This window comes from Centroberyx affinis, unplaced genomic scaffold, assembly GCF_046629955.1.
Source record: "Centroberyx affinis isolate AG114_WGS23_722 - 3 ecotype Tasmania unplaced genomic scaffold, CSIRO-AGI_Caff_v1 ptg000018l_1, whole genome shotgun sequence".
Lineage (NCBI taxonomy): Eukaryota > Metazoa > Chordata > Actinopteri > Beryciformes > Berycidae > Centroberyx > Centroberyx affinis.
Window position 1 is genome coordinate 346,808 of NW_027278733.1, and position 18,440 is coordinate 365,247.

Genomic DNA, 18,440 nt, shown 5'->3' on the forward strand with positions numbered 1-18,440 from the left:
GTTAATTGGAGATCACAGTGCTTGGATCGTTAGGAAATAATGATTTCTTGTGATACTGTTTTGCTATAAAATTAAACATGATCTGCTTCCAAAACATACACATCCTTACTTTTGGGACTCCTGGCCAAGACCGATTTATGAATTAATTGTGTAATGATGAATAATCAACAGAACCGAGATACTGTATGTACAACTGCAGGTGACCGACTTTTGAGTCCCAAATGACTCGGTTTGCTGCGTCAATGAAGCAATTGGATGCTATTTACTTTTCTGTGAGGTTTTTCTGTTCGCTCGCTCACAACGCTGTATATTAGGAACCAGTGTTACATAGTGGGTAAAGGGTCAAACCTGATATGTTGGATGACTTGCAGAATAGTATGAATGTGAATGTTCTCCTGTCATTCAAGGCCAATTATCATCTCATCACAAATCCCCACAGCTAATTTAGACTACATTATATGATCGCTTACTGGTGTGGCAGATTCCTATCTTGCAAATGAGCAAACTGACCGGCCACGATCAGCATCCTCTCTTGTATTTTCCTGACTCACTCTACCAATACCATCACCACAGCTCTCAGTTGGATGAGCTGGGTTCTTGTGTACCCAGAGCTCCAACGTCTTCCCGTTCCTCACACTGGTTCCTAGATTTGGACCTGGATGTCACTGCATCCATTTGCTCCTGCTGTTCTTGTCAGCTTCTAGCCTCCCTAATTCAAGCTGACATTTTTAAGACGCATGTATTTCACTCACTGTTTGCACGGGCCCCCCCCCCCCATTCTCCATCAGCCTTCGCTGAATGAGAGATCTCCATTCCCTTTCAGCCATGGAGAAATATTTAGATGGTGCTCCCATTTTTCATTACAGACCAGTTATGACCGCTGAAACATTTCTGTTGAGATTGCCAGATAAATGTGGCTCTACCCTCTTGGAAAATATTTATGACTTTGAAAGAGTGCGCTGAGTGAAGGATCCTTTTGTGTGATGTTTTCTTCATCTCTCTCCGTCTCCCTCCCTATTCACGGAGCGCTGAGTGGCTGAGCTGCTGAGCTGCTGGCAGCCGGGGCCGACGTTGGCCAGGGCCACTTGTAAAGGTCAGGAGTGGCTCATTGGCTGCAGTGCCAGGCCGGCGTATGCCCGCCTCCTCTCTCACACTGCTCCTTTTGTTCAGCAGCTCCTCATTGCCCTCCATTCACCCCAATCTAACTAGGCACACTGTTGGGGATGTTGGATTACTGCTGCCCAGCACAAGGAACCAGCTGGGATTGTTCATATCCTCCTGGTTGTCGATGAAAAGTAGAGCTGTAGGTCGAGTCATCTATAATGGAATGTTTCATGTAAAAGGAAAGTTAATATCAGCCCGCTTTTAGCATCTTTATGTTAGTCACCTGTTACTTTCAGAACTGATTTTAAGAGTTTATTGATCACTGTTAAGGCAGCAATGGGTCTGTCACCAAGCTATATCACAGACCTTTTAACCCCATATGAGCTAGATTGCAGCCTGAGGTTTAGGCTGGTACATAGTTATCGCTGTTAAATCACTTCTCAAAACTCACTTTTATAGAGTTGCTTTTATGTAATTCTATAATTGTTCTATCAATTGTGTTTGACCTCCCTTTTATGGTTTACTTTGATGTTCTTGGCTTTTATTTTTTCACCTTCCTTTAATTGCTTTTGCTATGAAAAGCTGTCAATACTCCTTTTGTAAAGTGCTTTGTAGCTATGATTTGAAAAGTGCTTTATCAATAATAATTATTATGATGCTATGATGAAATGTTCTTAATGCTGTAGTGTTTCTGGTCACAGTTTTAATGTCTTTACACGATACAGTTCAAACCCTCGAAGAGCTTTTGCCTCAGTCTAAATTCAATCTGTTCTGCTAAGTCTGAAGTCGTAGCAGATAATTAAATTTAAATTCTGATGATTGGCCTTGGCGTACAGCACAATAGAATGTGCACCAGTCTTCCAATCTATCTTCCTCTCTGTTTGCGCTGTACAGTGCAAACAGAGAGAAACAGTACATGTACTGTTGATGTCTGCTTTTCTTCATTTGAGAGTGAAAAGCTTCCCTTCCCTTCCCATGCATCTCTGATTAGATTCCTGAAATGCAGACAGGAAAAGAATTTGGGAGAGCAGATCTTCCACCCCGTCTGACTCTCCCTCTGTCTCGTGTTAAAGCTTGCCTGTTAAAAAAGGGGTTAAAGGGAGCGATTTCCTGTCTTGAAAAAAAAATTGAATCTGGAACATGTAAAGAATGCTAAACGGCAAGAGACTGCGTCGGAAACCTATCCGATAAACATCTGGAGATTGTGTCATGTTGCGCCTCAGTCTGGCATGAAAAAGGGGATTAGAAAACAAGTATGGCGTGAAATGCATTTCTCAATCCAACCCACTCACTCATTCTCTCTCTTTCTTTGTCTTTCAGGGGAATCTGGACTGGGGAAGTCAACTCTGATCAACTCCCTCTTCCTGACAGACTTATACTCCCCTGAATACCCCGGTCCCTCCCACAGAATAAAAAAGACTGTACAGGTAATATTCTTTTTCTGTACCGCACTGTAGTAGTTTCACCACTCGATTCACTGCCCCTCTGAGTGGGGCGGGGGGGTGATTTCCTCCTTCTGTTGGTTTGAGTCAGTAATCTAATCTATACGCCTTGTATTTTGCCTGTCGTTGAGCCCATAATAGGCCAAAGATTTATCTGCTAGAGTATTTGTTGTGTCTGGCTGTCCTGAGGTTGTAGGCCTATCTCTTTGCTAAACGCTATGACTTACCTTCGTCGTGACACTGGCCAGATTAACTATCAGTGCCTGAGGCTGTTGTAACACAGGTGTGCCCTGACCTTTTTTTTGTTGTTCAGTGTCTCTCTGAATCACAGCCATCAACTAAATAGTTACTGTGTGACATCTTGTTTTGTGAGGCTGCTCCTCCTAGCTGTTGCCACCCATGTGTTTGTGTTAGACAATGAAACTGGTTCATCTGCTTTAACAAAGAATAGTTTGCTTGCCAAAGGCAAAGATGTGATAAAATTTCAAATTAGGAAATGTAATTATATTTTGGTGGTATATTTTGTCTGGTAGTTGCACTTCCCTGCATTAAGTTGCTCTCTTCCCTAATTGCAAATACAATGAATGATATTGCTTGCAATTTGTTGTATATGGGGTGATATAGCCAAAGTCCTTTTAAGAGGTACAGTACAGTACACGGACATATTAAAATATTATTTCAAGTTATTGTCAAAGTTGTACGGGCGCTGTGGCCCCCACTTGCAATTTCAGTTGTTGTAAATAACATTTCTGATGCGGCATGAACCCGAAAGTATGATTGACAGATTTTCTCTATGATAGGCATACAAAGGTGCGTCGATTAGCCAGTTTTGCTCATGGCATGTCTTTGTCGTTATCGGTGCCGCCATATTTAGCATTACAGATTTTCAAAACTGATAGAGTGCCCTGTGTCCTCTATGTAATACTGTCTCTGATATAGCTCATATAGCTAAAGACTCAGGTATTCCTGAGATGTTGGCGACTTCACATTGATCTGCAAACTTGAATAAGTCTCTAAAACCTGAAACCAAAGAGCCAAAACTCTCCTGATGATTTCATCAAAAGGCAATTTCTAGCTGCTCCGTTGACAGTGAGTTTGAAACTCACTTTGTGGACACATTGACAGCCCAGGCATATGGAGACACACATTTTTTAATGTAAAAAGTCAACCAAACATCCAAGTCTTTAATTGATTGTCATTGGCAAAGGAATGTGGTTTCTAGCTTTGGGAGAGAGCGTTGCTCATGTTCCCAAATACTGGACTGTCTAATATCATAGGAATAGGCTGAATTTTCACTTGTAAAAGAATTGAGAGTGATTTAACTCTGAACTGTGGCTACCTGCTCTCACTCATTGTCAAAAAAAGCATGAGACATAAATCAGACCTTATCGGTTAACTTGCTTGTAGTTTGTCCGGGGCTCATCCTTCACCGGTTAATCCCCCCTGGCAGCAGTAGCAGACCTTGGTCAGGCTACAGCTAACGGGTAACTAATTAAACCTGACCTGAGGGTGAACCTCTGCTCTGCTGGCTCAGAGGGATGAGGGGAAGAGCATGACTGTGTTTATGAAATATACCGCCCTGAAAAGAGCTCACTGTTACTTTCTGTTTGATGTTTTCATACTCACTTAATAACTGCCTGCCTTTTGACTTGCCATTTTATTATCAGCGAATTGTATGTAGAGGCAAGATCTAACCAGTGGTACATCACCGGTATGCTTGTGGTGGATTTGCTGGTGATAGTAGGGTTCAACCAAATGCTTGAAGCTGCAGATAGCAGATATTTGATATTTTTAAATTTGACCATGCTACTACTACTACTACTACTAACTACTACGATTACAATTGCCGATTTTTTTTCTCAGTGTGATCACCCAACTGATCGGCAATTGAAATTCTGCATTTTTCTCAGATATTCCACTAACAATGACACATCATGTCAAAGTGCATGAATAGTAAAATTCCAATCTAGCACCGTATTTAACAGGTTGTTCTTCTGGCTGTGTGACATAGCTGGCCTATCCATGCCTATATGTAGGTGTTATCCAAACATAGTAATTACATGTTATTGTGTGCTTGATGACTGAGGTGCTTACTCACCTATTGTCACTCATAGCGAATGAAAAGTTTGTCATTGCAGCAGCATAGGCTCTGCCTTCTGTCCAATATATCAAACTGGTTCTAAATGTAAATCACAGGCTGTGAAATTCAGAACACAAGGTCAGAAATGAGCTGTCAGTGCCAGATGGGCGACAGGCCGTCGATATGAAAGTTATGCTGACTGACACAAATTGGCCGCTTGACCACTTTTCTGATCTGGCAGTTGGGTTTTTTTTTTTGATCGGGCAGTTGAAACGGTGATTGGCTGATCACTGATGACTAATTTAAAATGGTTATTGGCTGATTACGATTGGCGGGTGATCGATCAGTGCACCCCTCATAATAAAACATATTCAATTATGTGGAACCTGATCAAAATGTCTCATTAGAATCAATTCAGGTTACATTCTTACCATAGACAACCAGTCTAGTATTGATCAATTTTACAATAAATAAGTAATCAATCAATCTGCATCATATTCATCATAGAGGTGGATGACACTTACTGAAGCAGATATGATTTTTATGGAAAATTAATAGGAAAACACTTGAGTAAATAGAATAACAAAAAGTAAAATGCCTTTTTAAAAATCATTTTGCTGGACTCTACACTCTCCACTACTGGTTCTGACTGAGGGCTGGACTGAGAAAGAAGTCAGGCTGGCCACCTACGCTTGGCCATCCTGACTTGCCAGCCCCCACAAAAGCTCTCCTATGTAGGCTGGAGTGTCACATTGATTTGTTGATGAAATGCACAAGTAAAAAAAAAAAAAAAGGCTTGTAGAGGAAAAACAGATGGCAGATAAAGAGTGAGGATGAGGCAGAGGTGGGTGTGCGATGACATCGATGTTTCAGCTGCAGCACAAATGGATCACATGGGAAGAAGAAGCTAGGTACATTATTGATTGATCCTGTAGGTGGCTGGATGTGTGTGGGCTCTCTCTGCTCCTGTGTGAATGAATAAGGCTGTGCCGCAAGCATGAGGAGCTTCATCTCAGTGTGGATCATGTGAGTGAGAGAAACTATAACTGGAGTTTTTCATGATCACATGAGAGCGTGAGTTTGTTAGTGTGTACATGTGTTTATTGATTGATGTGGAGCTGTCTACAGTCATGCGTTGAATAGGAAAGTTGGGTGTGTGTGCATACAACTGGAGTGAGGGAGTTGAAGTGTGTGTGTGTGTGTGTCTGTGTAAACCATTTGGCAGCAAGGCAGGACTGTGCCAATGCTAACAGTAGTGGGTTTAGAGTAGCTGTGATGGCCAGTGGCTATGGCTCAGTGGCAATGAACATCTCTGTAACCACAATATTTATAACTCTTTCTGCTCCACAAGGCTGCAGTGTAAACAATGGAAAAAACTATGGCTATCTGCAGAAAAACAAGTTAGGTGAGGCAGGTTCCTTTCTTGCTTTTTCTCAAAGAGCCAGTGTTTCTCAGAGATGAGTATGCCAGGGGTTGATGTGAGCCAAGGACATTTAATATCGCAATGATTAGTATAGGTTTTGACAATTTCAGATAGCCTCTGGTTCTGTTTGTTGAGAGAGGACTTCTCTTCTCTTGCTAATCATTAATACAGAGTAGGGTTTGACCAATATAGGTTTTTTCTAAGTCCGATACAAACATATTTTGGATTCAAGCTGCCAATATTCTGTGGTGACATTCAATATCTGCAAATTTGACCATTTTCATGCCAGAAAATTTCAGCTATTCAATATTTCCCCCAGAATTGTTTTCTTGTCAGGGTGGAAAAGCCTCTGAAACGGCATCTAGACCATGGGATACTAAAACTCTCCATTGAAACGCATGATGATGATGATGATGATGATGATAATTACGTATTCATGCATGCAATCTGAACAAAATGTTGCATTATAATCAGTTCAGGTTAAGGGCTTCCCATAGACAACCAGTGAAGTATTGATCAATTCTACAATAAATATGTAATCAAACAAACTGCATCATATCCATCATACCAGAGATGGACCACTCTGACTGGCAGATTCTATTTTTTAATAAAAAGCCAATATCAGACCCATATATGGCAAACCCTAATACAGAGATCCCAGGTTGGACCGAGAGCCTAACATCGCCTTTAAAAGATAGCAAGAAAATGTGATCCTGCATGACTTACAGCTGCCTGAATGAGTTCCCCAGCCCGGCCAAATGCTGACAGGCCCTGACGTTTGATTTTTCTGCCTCTCGATGACATCAGATCTCATACACCTCATTTAAAGTGCAGCCGCCGGGCAACGCCTGGCGCTGACGGTAGTAAACAGCCTGGGAGTTGTGTAGGATCTGACGGACGCGTGCGCTGTACAAAACTCCCAACAAACAGCTTCCTGTGCCGATTGAGCTAGTGATAAAACAAGGCTGGCTTATCGGCATTCTGCTGCGTCGCTCTGCCAGAAGCGCCCCCTCCCCCCAGACAGAATACTTCCTCAGAATTTTATGACAACAGCCCCACATGACTGTTCAATGACTGATTACGATTTCACATACGTCCAGGTTAGGCCTGAATCCTACCCGCACTGTAAACTTTCTCAGTAAGATGTGTCATCATGAGTCAAGAGGGTGTGAACCAGTAAGTAAGAATCCATGGAAACCGCAGTGGAACTTCTGTGTTTTAAAAAAACGCGCTGTAATGGTGATCATGTCATTTGGCTAGCATTCCTATCCAGGGCAGCAGGCAGGTGGCTCAGGCATAGAGCACCAGGTTTTTGGCTGGCTGACTTCACTCCAGCACCAGGCTGTTTAGTTGTCTTTTTTTTTTACAGTAAAACACCTCATCTGTTGTACTGGTATTGGTGGAGGACAAGAGAGCTTGCTGAGGTTGTTATGATTAGTGTTAATCCGCAAGATTCTTCGTTTTTTGTGCTGGTTTATTATTGTTTTCCAGCTTTTTTGCAATTTCCTGTGAGATGGTACATGATAGGCTTGATAGACTGATAGATATTGTCAACACATTTTTGACATTTTGGCATCACCTTGGTCCAATTGTAAACTTTGCAGAAACCATCCGTGGACCGAAATTGCATTTGGTGTTTTGATACATTACATGGTTTCGCAGATATCGCAAAATTATGCATAAGTCATTGACCGTGTGCCCAATAGTCCCAAAACATTATACATATGTTGAGTACAGATACAGAAAAAAGTCTACCAAAGTATTTTAAAATTGATCAATAGGGGGCATTTTTGCTGTGGATTTTGTAAACATCAAAGCTATTAAAAGGTGTTATGAAATGTCCACTGCGCCAAGAAAGAGATTGTTACCAGAAGTGACACTGAATGTCTGACGCTGAACTCTCAAATATTTTATCCTTATCGCAATGACACAGTTGCAGGAGCTGCCTTCAGACAGGGCTCACGGCTGCAAAAAAAATTCCTTCCCTCCACAAAGAGCCTCTTGCATAGTTGGTCTTCCAGCTCCTTTTTGAAGTGTGAAAGGTGATACTGTCTGTGTGAAGCAGCTCCAACAGAAACACCCGTCCAGCTTCTCTCTCTCTTCTGCCTTCTGTCTGTATTTAATGGGCGACTTACCTGTTAGGTCTGGGCTGCTGTACAGTAGATCAGCAGCATGTAAAGGGGCTTCCCTTCACCTGTTCCCTGTGATCTACTACTTTGCACTAAATCCCCTGTAATCCCTGGCAACACAGTGAGGGGCTCTGTCTGCCTTCACCCCAGTGCCACTACCAATGTGTTTACCTGCCCATTACACCTCCTCAGCTCTTATTAAAAGTTTAAATGAGATTTAGACTGTGCGTGTGTCTGTGTGTGTGTGTGCGCGGATTAGACTTTGAAGTTTATCTGCTTCTGTTGGCTCCCACGCTGAATGTTTTTACTACAGAGGATTCCTAGAGGCTCCTCATGAGAAACTGTGCTGGTTAACATAGAGTCCCAGTGGGGCATTTGCAGGGCTGAAATGTATGCTTGTAATGAAATGTATGTATTGCTTGTTTATCCTAGAGGGGAACGAGACGATAAAGATGGAGAACAGAGAGCTCTTCTCTTTTTCTCTCACTCTCTCCCTCTCCAGGAACCACAGACTAATTACATTTCAAATAATTGTGGTCACTTTAGTTTCCAAGTCATGCCAGAGCAATGTGATGAAACCCGGCGGAATGCTGAATGTAATGAATCCCAGTCCTATCCATTTGGAGGCCTGAGGAGAGCAGGATGAGCAGGCGGGCTGATAAAGTGGGTTTAAATTATTGGAGGTGATAGGCCCGGGCAGATGTCTCTGTTGCTGGTAGTTAATAAGGCTAGGTAAGTGTGGAGAGGATACGAGGACAGGGGCTTGGTGATTAGCCAGACGACTGCCGGGTGCGCTGAGCAGAGTTTCAGCCAAATAAATTGTGCTGCCACTGCATAGACATGCCTCACTTTTTATGTACAAGACTGCCACTTCAATGGAATTTTAGAGGATAAAAGGATAAAAGATAATTTGCTCTCTCACCCTCAACCAGGGCTGTGTTTCATTGGAACTGTTTTTCTATTGAATACCTGTTCTTCTAGAATAGTAGTTTTAGCGATACCTCACTAATGGTAATGACACCGGCCCCGATTTCTGTTATCATGACTACTGTGATTACTGACTTTTTCAGACAGCAACATGAGTATACAGAGTTAGGGATGGGACAGTAAAACACTATAATTGCAGTAATTTGAGCATATTGCAGTACTAATTAATAATTATCGAGATAATATTGTATATTGAGATAGTTTTGGCCAAGGTAATCGTAATATGTAATTTTCATATTGGCCTATACAGAGCGCAATGCATAAACATGTTAACATAAGATTTAAACTGAACAGAAGTGTTCTGTGTTTTTGCAACTGAAAACGTTAGATCATGTGATTTTGCTATTGCCGCTATTTTGTCCTGACTACATGGTGTGTGGTTTGTTTTGCCCCTGATACATTATTAAAAAACGTGAGATCGTACTGTAGGAATCCAGCATTTCTTCATACCCTTTTATGCCTTACAAGATTACAGATAGCAAAATTGATTGTGGCATCAATACCATACATTGGTAAAGACAGTCATACACTGGTAGACGGTGGTGCCGAGGTCTTATGTTAAAGCCCTTATGCGACATGGCTGAGTCTAGTGTTGTTCCTCTTCCCATGAGCTCACTGACTGTGGTCGGCCTGTTTCGTTAAGAGGCATGTCTGTGGCTTGACTCATCCTGTTATGGAGTAGAGACAGACGCTGTAGGATTTTTCACAACTTTGTCTAGTCAGCAGCACTGGTCTCTGTCCTACCCGTTTACAGCTTACACTTACACTATAGTACCATCTCTAATTCATCCCAGACAGGGAGTGTTTCACACACTTGTTTAGTACAGAACTGCAACATGTTCTCATCTGTTCAGCCTGTCAAGCCTGCATCATCATTGCTTGTGTCTAGTGTCAAACATCAAAAGCATCTCTCTTTCACAGCATTTTAGAGGTGTTTTTGTGGGTTGCTGGTGATGAAAACCCTTGTGAATCTTGTACATGGCACTGTGATAATGGTAGTTTCCTAAAGACATGAGACCTGTAGACCTATGACCAGTCTGGATGCAGGGTGACTGCAGGTCTTGAAAAAGTCGTAATGTCTTAAATTATCTAAACCTAAAGCCTTAAAGGTCTGGAACACTGTCAAATATAGCATTTTATGTCTTAATTTTAGTGTTAAAGGTTAAAAATGTTGCTGTTTTTTGGCAGTCTCGTCTTTTCCTGATGAGAAACCAGCCCAGTCACACAGTATAGACCTTTGGCATTAAAAAAGGTCATTAAAAGTCTTAAAAATTAAAAATCAATTTAACTTGACCCCAACCTACCAGTAGCCAGTCTCAGAGTTCAGAGGTCAGTTTAAAGACAACAAGGCCATGATGTAACTCTGAAGAATTCCAGTAAGTGGTGGATTGAGGTCATGGGGGTCGTGGGCTGCTATAAAGGCCTTGCTGGGGAATCCCATGCTGCAGCAACAGACAGTAAAGCAGAGGAATCCTGCAGCCCACCAGCGCTAACCAGCCAGGTGTTGTTAGGGTGGGAGTGGGGGTAGGGTACACAGATCGTCACGCTAGCCAATAAAAGCCCTGCATGCATTCCATCACTGGGGACTGACTGATTGAATAAGGTTTCTTCCATAGCTTTACATCCTTACACTTTCAACACTACTTATTCTCACTCTCTCTGCCTCCTTTTTGTTTTTCTGCAATTGGTACTTCAAGTACATGTCAGTACACACTCCAGCATATCGTCAGTGTTTTCAAAACACCCTCCAGAGCTCCTGACCCTTCCTCTCTAGATAATAGTTTAGAATGCAGCTCCTTTCTGGGTCCGACATCAGTAGAGGCTGCAGGTGAATAACAGCTTACAGTTTTCCTAATTCATGGAGCCTGTGGCTTCATTGGCCTCGCTGTAGCACTGCTCATACTGCCATTTAAATCTGCCTCATGCCCTCCATTTGTTAAGCATGGATTCCACTGGTTAAGCAGCTGTGTGTCAACCACCCAAACAAGGAATCTGGCCAGAAATGGCTCATTTAGTCCAGCAAACCCTCAGTCCTTCTCCCGGCTGATTTCAAAGAGACACTCCCCACCAAACTCCCGCTGTTAGTCTTTTTTCTATGGTTCACTTTTGCATTTGAATCGGTGCGAGTAGTTTTGCAGAGGGTAGCGATGTGTTATGAGAGCCTGGTCTTGCTGTGTGACAGTGTAGGATATATGAGCGTGGTGTGTGGAGAGTGCAGCCCAGCCCCAGCCAGCGAGCATACCATGGACATTCTGCGGTGCTGCCTAAGTGTAAGGTAACAGCTCAGTTTAGCTGAGGTTAAGCTCATATGTGGCCTACTCCTCAGGGAAACAAGCAGCTTTCTTAAAATGTTATACAACCTTACTACACAACCAATCACAGCACTCTACATTTTTATCTCAAGCCATCAACTGAAGAAGAATTTCTGTTTACACTTGGCCTCTAACCAAAGGCAATAGAGTGTTACTACATGGTAGAATATAATTGAGGTAGTGCTGTAATGTCAGTGTCTGTGTACTAACTGCTAAGCAGACCTGGCTTGACCTAGCCAACCATACGCAGTGTTTTTCATCACTCACTCTCACACACACGCATACAAAATGGTCTCAGTCTCAGATATGTGAGCATGGCAGGCAAGGTCTGATACAGATCTGCTGATTAAATCAGTTGGGAAGTTCATCTGCTGATCACGAGTGCTGCCTGGACCCCATGCTGATTAAAGCCCAACTCTTCTGGCCCTTCCTGATGTGTTCAGAGGCAGCTCTATTCACTAGGTTTATCCTTGCATTACTGCAGCATTCTCTCTTCTATCTTGTGGCCAAAGGTCTGCTCAGATCTTGGATTGCATGCTCAGTGGCTGCAAATTAGCTTTTGCCCGCTGTGATTAATTGGTTTGCAGAGCTGTTCTAGTTCTGATATAGTCAGTTTTTTACACAAGCATATTGGGTAGTCAGCTAAAGAGAAAAAGTAACCAGCGAGGATCAAGTCATATGTCATAGGTCATATTCAGGTTTTACCCTCAGGTAAAAGGTTTTAATGAACAGGCACTATTTTGGTGTCTTTTCATGCATTCTTGACATCTTAATTCCCTTCAAAATAAGCATTTGGATTATTGAGCATTTTACTGTTGACCTCAAAACCTGTATGTTTACTTTCTAGTTTAATTGAGTTGTGGGGTTGGGTATTGAGCATTAGTGTGTATATAAGAAGTGATTCCAGTAGTTATTGGATAGATGAATACAGTAGGCAGTGAACTACATCATGGATGAAACCTTAGTGGCTTATTGCTTAATCAAGCACAGTGTGTTGAGTTGCATCAAACTACAACAATGCATGAGGTTTAATGCACAAATTGTTCAACTTTATATCTGATTGATGGGCAGTTTCACACATTATTGATAGTGTTTAGCACACACCATTATAAATATGAGTAGTGTAGAGCAGAGAATCATTACTTTCATTTTTTATTTTAAGCTGCACTAGGCAAGATTATTATGTAAAAAATAAACTGTTTTATCAGTCTAAATTGCAAAGTGGGGCTGCAGCAGAAAAGTGTGTCTCATCCTCACTGAGACGCTGAAGATTCACCCAAATGAAATTCTAGTGTCTGTGTGGTTGCTGGCAGGAAACCTCTGGGAACAGGAAGTGACTAATCGGAACTTAAGAGCGAAATAGAATAAATGCCTCCTAAGCAGCAGTGAGCGAGCGCTCCAGAGTGTGCTGTGTGCAGTTTACTGACATCATGTTACATGATTTCCGGGTATTCAGGTCCTTAAATTTCAAACAGTTACCTGTCATTTGGAGCCACCAAAGTGTGGTGATACAGTATGTAGGTCTGATGTACAGCTACAAGGCCACTAACATCAATACAGGGATTAGATTTGAGGGAATTGCTGGTATTCTAAACAAAAATTGACATTAAAATTGTTGGAAAGGTGTCAGTAATTGCACTTGTGGAAAACGCTATTGTACAGTAATATGGTAAATACATGCAAATGTCCTGACTGATTTCCTTCTATATTCCTGGTTGTTGCAGGTGGAGCAGTCCAAGGTTCTGGTAAAGGAAGGGGGAGTCCAGCTTCTGCTCACCATTGTTGACACCCCAGGGTTTGGTGATGCTGTTGACAACAGTAACTGGTGAGCTGAACCTACCGACACCGGTTCATGTGAATTACTGTACTGTGTATTATATGTTTTGTGTGGAAACACTGTTCCTGACATTGAGTAATGATGTGTCATCCCTAGCTGGCAGCCCGTCATCGATCACATCGACAGTAAGTTTGAGGACTACCTCAACGCAGAGTCCCGGGTCAACAGACGTCAGATGCCCGACAACAGAGTGCACTGCTGCCTCTACTTCATCGCCCCCTCTGGACATGGGTAGGTATCCTATTGATCCTACTGGTCTTGGAATTTCTGGAATATCACAGAATTTCTAGAGGTGTATTCCAGACAGGGAAAGTCAAGGAATTTGATAAATTCTCAGGAGTAGACAGGGAATATCAGAGAATTTTACAAACGCAGCGTTCGGATGAAACCATCTATACGGATACGGATCCGATTCCAACTACGAAGTGATCGGCCCAACCCTCCGAATTTGTCACATAGTAGGTAATGAGCCAAAGAGCTGCAGGACATTTCAGCTGATGTGTTTCCATGGCGTTCGCCTGCTCCGTCACTCCCTGGCCAAGAGTCAAGCTGTACAAGCCCAGCCGGCTCTGCCTGTGGCCTCCTACCAGGCTACCAGTCAGGAATAACATTGGTGTAATCTGTCCTGAGCTCACTGACCTGGAGACCTCATTCCTCCCATCTGTGTCTTGGCTCTGGCCTCTGGTCAGCAAACACAAACTCACACACACACACACACACACACAGCTGCCTTGGCTGTTTTTACACACTGGGCGGCTCTGTGTTGCCTACAACAAAAGGTGGTTTTACAGTCCAGCACTGTTGAGCCTGTTGGCCCAGAGTGACCCAGTGTGGGTTTCTGATCACAGCCTTGTTGACTCTCATGGCAGAAGAAAGGCACCATATGGATCCATTCATTATCAGCATCTGCCTCGGGGCTGTGTGTGTGTGTGTGTGTGTGTGTGTGTGTGTGTTAGGGTTAGACCAATATATCAGGACAACAGTGGCCTTTTATGAAACATCAGATATCAGAGTGGGCCACCTCTGATATGATTGGTCCAAAAAAAATCCCCTAAAATATTGATATCAGCCTTCAAAAATACATATCAGTGAAACCCTTTTGTATATGTGTGTGTGTATGTATGCATGGATCAGACAGAGCATCATTCTTGGCTTAGAGACTGGATTAGACTGGACACTGGACTACATACTGGCCCTCTGCCCAAATAGAGCCTTATTGAGATGCCCTAGCAGCAACACACACATACAATAGCAGAAACAAGCAAAACACTGTAATGACAGTTATTTACGTGAGAGGATTTGTAGGGATACAGAATCCAAACAGCTCAGATTTACAGTGCTGTCTGGCCGTCCAGATGTGCAGTTTCAACAGTCCTTCCCATTCAAATACCACTTACTCTGAACAGTTGCTCCCAGTCAGGTCAGCCAAGTCATGAAACCTGGCACTGACCTCATGCCATACAGAGGCGGCAGGGCTGCGAGTCAACCGGCTTAACCTGGACCCTCAAGCTCCCACTTAAACCGAGGACATTTGCTGCAACTCAAAACCTCTTTTCTCTGTGCGTCCTTCTCCAGACTGAAGCCCCTCGATATCGAGTTCATGAAACGGTTACACGAAAAAGTGAACATTATCCCCCTCATCGCCAAAGCCGACACAATGACTCCCGAGGAGTGCCAACAGTTCAAGAAACAGGTGTGTGTCGGCTCTGTCTGTATTTCTTGTTATGTTCTGTTTAATGGCTTGTATAACTCGTTCAAATGTTATTGTTGGAGTGTTAGTTAATTTGATTACAGGGTCACCGTACAATGACAGGTTTCGTTTCACTGCATGTCCACTCTTACATTAATCCAGAACAGGTTTAATAGTACAATATGCATCCCATCTGCTTTACCACACACAACTGGACTTCATGTCCCTTAGGAATTAATTTCCTGGTGTCCTTTTTCTTATACTGCTGTTTTATAGTTTCACAACTTTCTCTTCTATCATAAACAGGATGGTTTTGCCAGGTCTGCTTCTTTGTTTTGGATGTTAAAATGGTCTTAAATTGAATCACAGGTAGCATTAAAAAGCCCTTAAAAAACTCTTTGACCAGTTTATTTGTCACTTAATTGTCCATCTCTCCCTGCATGAACAAAATAAAGGAAGTACCAGTCCAGTTTTCCACTAGTAGCCACAGTTTTCAGGCAGTTGTGGCTGAAATAGAGACAATGTGACCGATCGACAGATCGACTCAGTTCACTGAGTTCACTGTCACTGTTGAAGCCTCACTGAAACTACTGTCTGCCATTTACTTTTTCGTGCTGTTCTGCTGTTCATTCACTCACAATGCTGTATGTTAGGACCCAAAGTTAGTGCCATCTAGTATATGAACTACACTATATTGATTCTCAGATATTGCATGTTGCTGTGAACATGTCCGTGTATGTGCAATGAGACAGCGTGCATGCATTTGTGTGTGCATGCTGAATAAGCAGGTAGATTCCTCCTCCTATGTGCATTGACTGACTGAGTGTGACTATTGATGTTTACGGACCTGATTGTCCCAGATAGAACAGGCCGGTGAAACGAAATGGCCTCTTCATTGCATTTCCTCTCACGCTTTTCTATTTCACCCTGCCTTTCCCTGTTTCCTCTCCCATCGCTCACTCACTATGTAGATCATGAGAGAAATCCAGGAACACAAAATCAAAATCTACGAGTTCCCAGAGACAGACGATGAGGAGGAGATGAAGCTGGTCAAGAAAATCAAGGTTTGTGCTTTTTAGTCCTAAAACATCCCTCCATAAAGCTTTAGGTGAAACTGTCTCTGTGGTTGAACAGGACAAACCAACTAGCCTGCGCACAGATATTGACCCATTTTGGTGCTTCACGCAGATCTAGGGCACTTTATCACATGAGCTTTATTTGTCCCATCATGCACTGCATTTACATTACACTTGGCATTCTTTCATAGTATATGTGCCTTAAAAGCAGTGCCAATTTGTTGTAATCCTAAAGTACTCTCTTCACTCAATTTTTGGCCCTTTAAAAATACAATTTCTTCATACTTGTACCACAACAAAATTCACAGAAATCACTTGTTAAACTTATTTTCATAGACTTTATCCTATCGTTTTTTACTATTATTTTTTCCCTCTAATCCTTGTGGTGTCCTCTTGATTTACTTTTGATGTTAGCTTTTTTTTTCAATCGTTAAAGTGCTTTTTAAACTTGTTTTGAGTGCCATACTAACAGTGATTATTATTAGTACTACTACCTCTACTACTACTATAACCCTCTTTAGGAATTTATGTCCAGTATCTTTTTAGATGCAGTGTCTTCTTATTTATGGTGTGTTGTGTTAATGTGTTTGTTAGTGTACACCCATAGCCTAGAGTATATTTTTAGCCACCGTGGGTCAGCTATGCAACACTTGTGTCCCCTCCCTCCCCTCTGCAGGATCGTTTACCCTTGGCCGTGGTCGGTAGTAACACCATTATCGAGGTCAATGGAAAGCGAGTGCGCGGGAGGCAGTACCCCTGGGGCGTGGCTGAAGGTGAGGGGTCAGAGGTCAACAGATCCCGGTCGGGGCCTGTAAATTGATCGACCAAGTGGGATCTCTCTCACACACACACAAGCCTGAGGGTGTTATTTAATGAGTGTTGCTTCTCCACATTTCCATGGCTTTATTGAGCAGGGGTTATGTTTAGAGGTATTGTAAAGCAGTAACACAATCCATGTCTACCTGTTTTGCTGTCAGTCCAGCGGCCACAGTCTGGAATGGCACTGTTACTAACACACCCTCGGGGTCTTTTTAACATATTATGGAGACTAGACGAGACAGAGATTATGCTTCAGCAGTAGATATCATCATGAGGAGTGAGTAAAAAAATATCTTGGCACCAGTTCCATGCTTGCCAGCTGTGTGCATCTTGGCTAACAAGCTGTCTAGGTTACTACAAACAAACTAGATAACTATAGCCAAGACAGTCAACAAATCACCAATAATAGCTCAGTACTGCAGCTTAACTAGTGTTACTGCTAATATAGCCTAAATTTACAACAAACAATATACAAAACCTAAATCAAACAATCTAATCTTGTAAAATGACACAACTTGCCTTATTAGGAAAGCAGAGACCTTGAACTGAATCTTCTACTAGCTAACCAAAGGCTTTCACAAGCAATTTGAATTGTAGAGAAAAGTGAAATGGAAAAAGCAATCTTCCAGTGCAGCTGGAGTGAAAACGAGTGTCCGCAGGAGCATCAGCTGGCCTATAAAGGTTACTGCCACAGACATTTCAGACATGACAGTTCAGCAAGGACCTAATGAAAGTACTACAGTCTCAAGAGCACATGGAGATGGTTGTCCTCCTGGCAAGCATGAAAAACATGAATTCTATATAAGATTTCCAAAAAGGAGTAAAAGGCAGCAGGTCCCACAAATAAGAGTGTCACGTTAGCGATACTATTTTTTTTCTTCCCTTACCAGTCCATGCAATCTAATTTCAATTGAAACTAGGGTTGCAAAGGGGTGGAAAATTTCCGGTAAATTTCCGGAAAGTTTCCGGTAAATTTCCATGGGAAGTTAAGCTGGGGAATTTTGGAAATATTCCAAATTGGAAACTTTCCATGGGAATTATGGGAATTTATGGGAATTTATGGGAATTAATGGGAATTTATGGGAATTAACTGGGAATTGAGGGTAATTTAATGGAAAGGTATCATATCCAAGCATAAATATTTGTTTTGTTATAAGCAGACATCCGTCCAAAATAATACAATTAAAACAGATTTATTTGTAAGTAGAACTTTATCAAGTGTTTAATATTTTATTGAACAATCAATTCTTTCATTGAAGAACAAAAACATGAATGTTGAGTTAAATATTACTCATCCCCCCGACCCAACCCATTCAAAAATTAACAAAAATGCACAGGAATGCACAGTGCATGTAGGGGGCATGGTCTCAATAGCCCTGCAGTAAGCAGTGTGCTATGTGTGCATGTGATTGAGGAATAGCATAGATATTCAACTGTACTTGCATGATATCTGGTTGTTTTAGTCAGGATTATGCTAAAATATATTTTCCCCAACTATATTTAAGTTCCCTATTAAGAGCATACCTTCAATTTCGTAAATT

At 42.1% G+C, this 18,440-nt stretch overlaps 1 protein-coding gene across 3 annotated transcripts in view; it reads left to right on the forward strand.

Moving 5' to 3' along the window:
• The window catches only part of LOC139660891 (septin-7), a 32,839-nt gene that overhangs the window by 8,088 nt on the left and 6,311 nt on the right, over positions 1–18,440 (forward strand). For all 3 annotated transcript variants that reach the window (XM_071539347.1, XM_071539192.1, XM_071539275.1), the window contains 6 exons: positions 2,425–2,531; positions 13,202–13,302; positions 13,411–13,545; positions 14,890–15,007; positions 15,976–16,068; positions 16,757–16,853. In XM_071539347.1, coding sequence (XP_071395448.1) covers positions 2,425–2,531; positions 13,202–13,302; positions 13,411–13,545; positions 14,890–15,007; positions 15,976–16,068; positions 16,757–16,853 — 651 coding nt within the window. The remainder of the gene's footprint in view (positions 1–2,424; positions 2,532–13,201; positions 13,303–13,410; positions 13,546–14,889; positions 15,008–15,975; positions 16,069–16,756; positions 16,854–18,440) is intronic.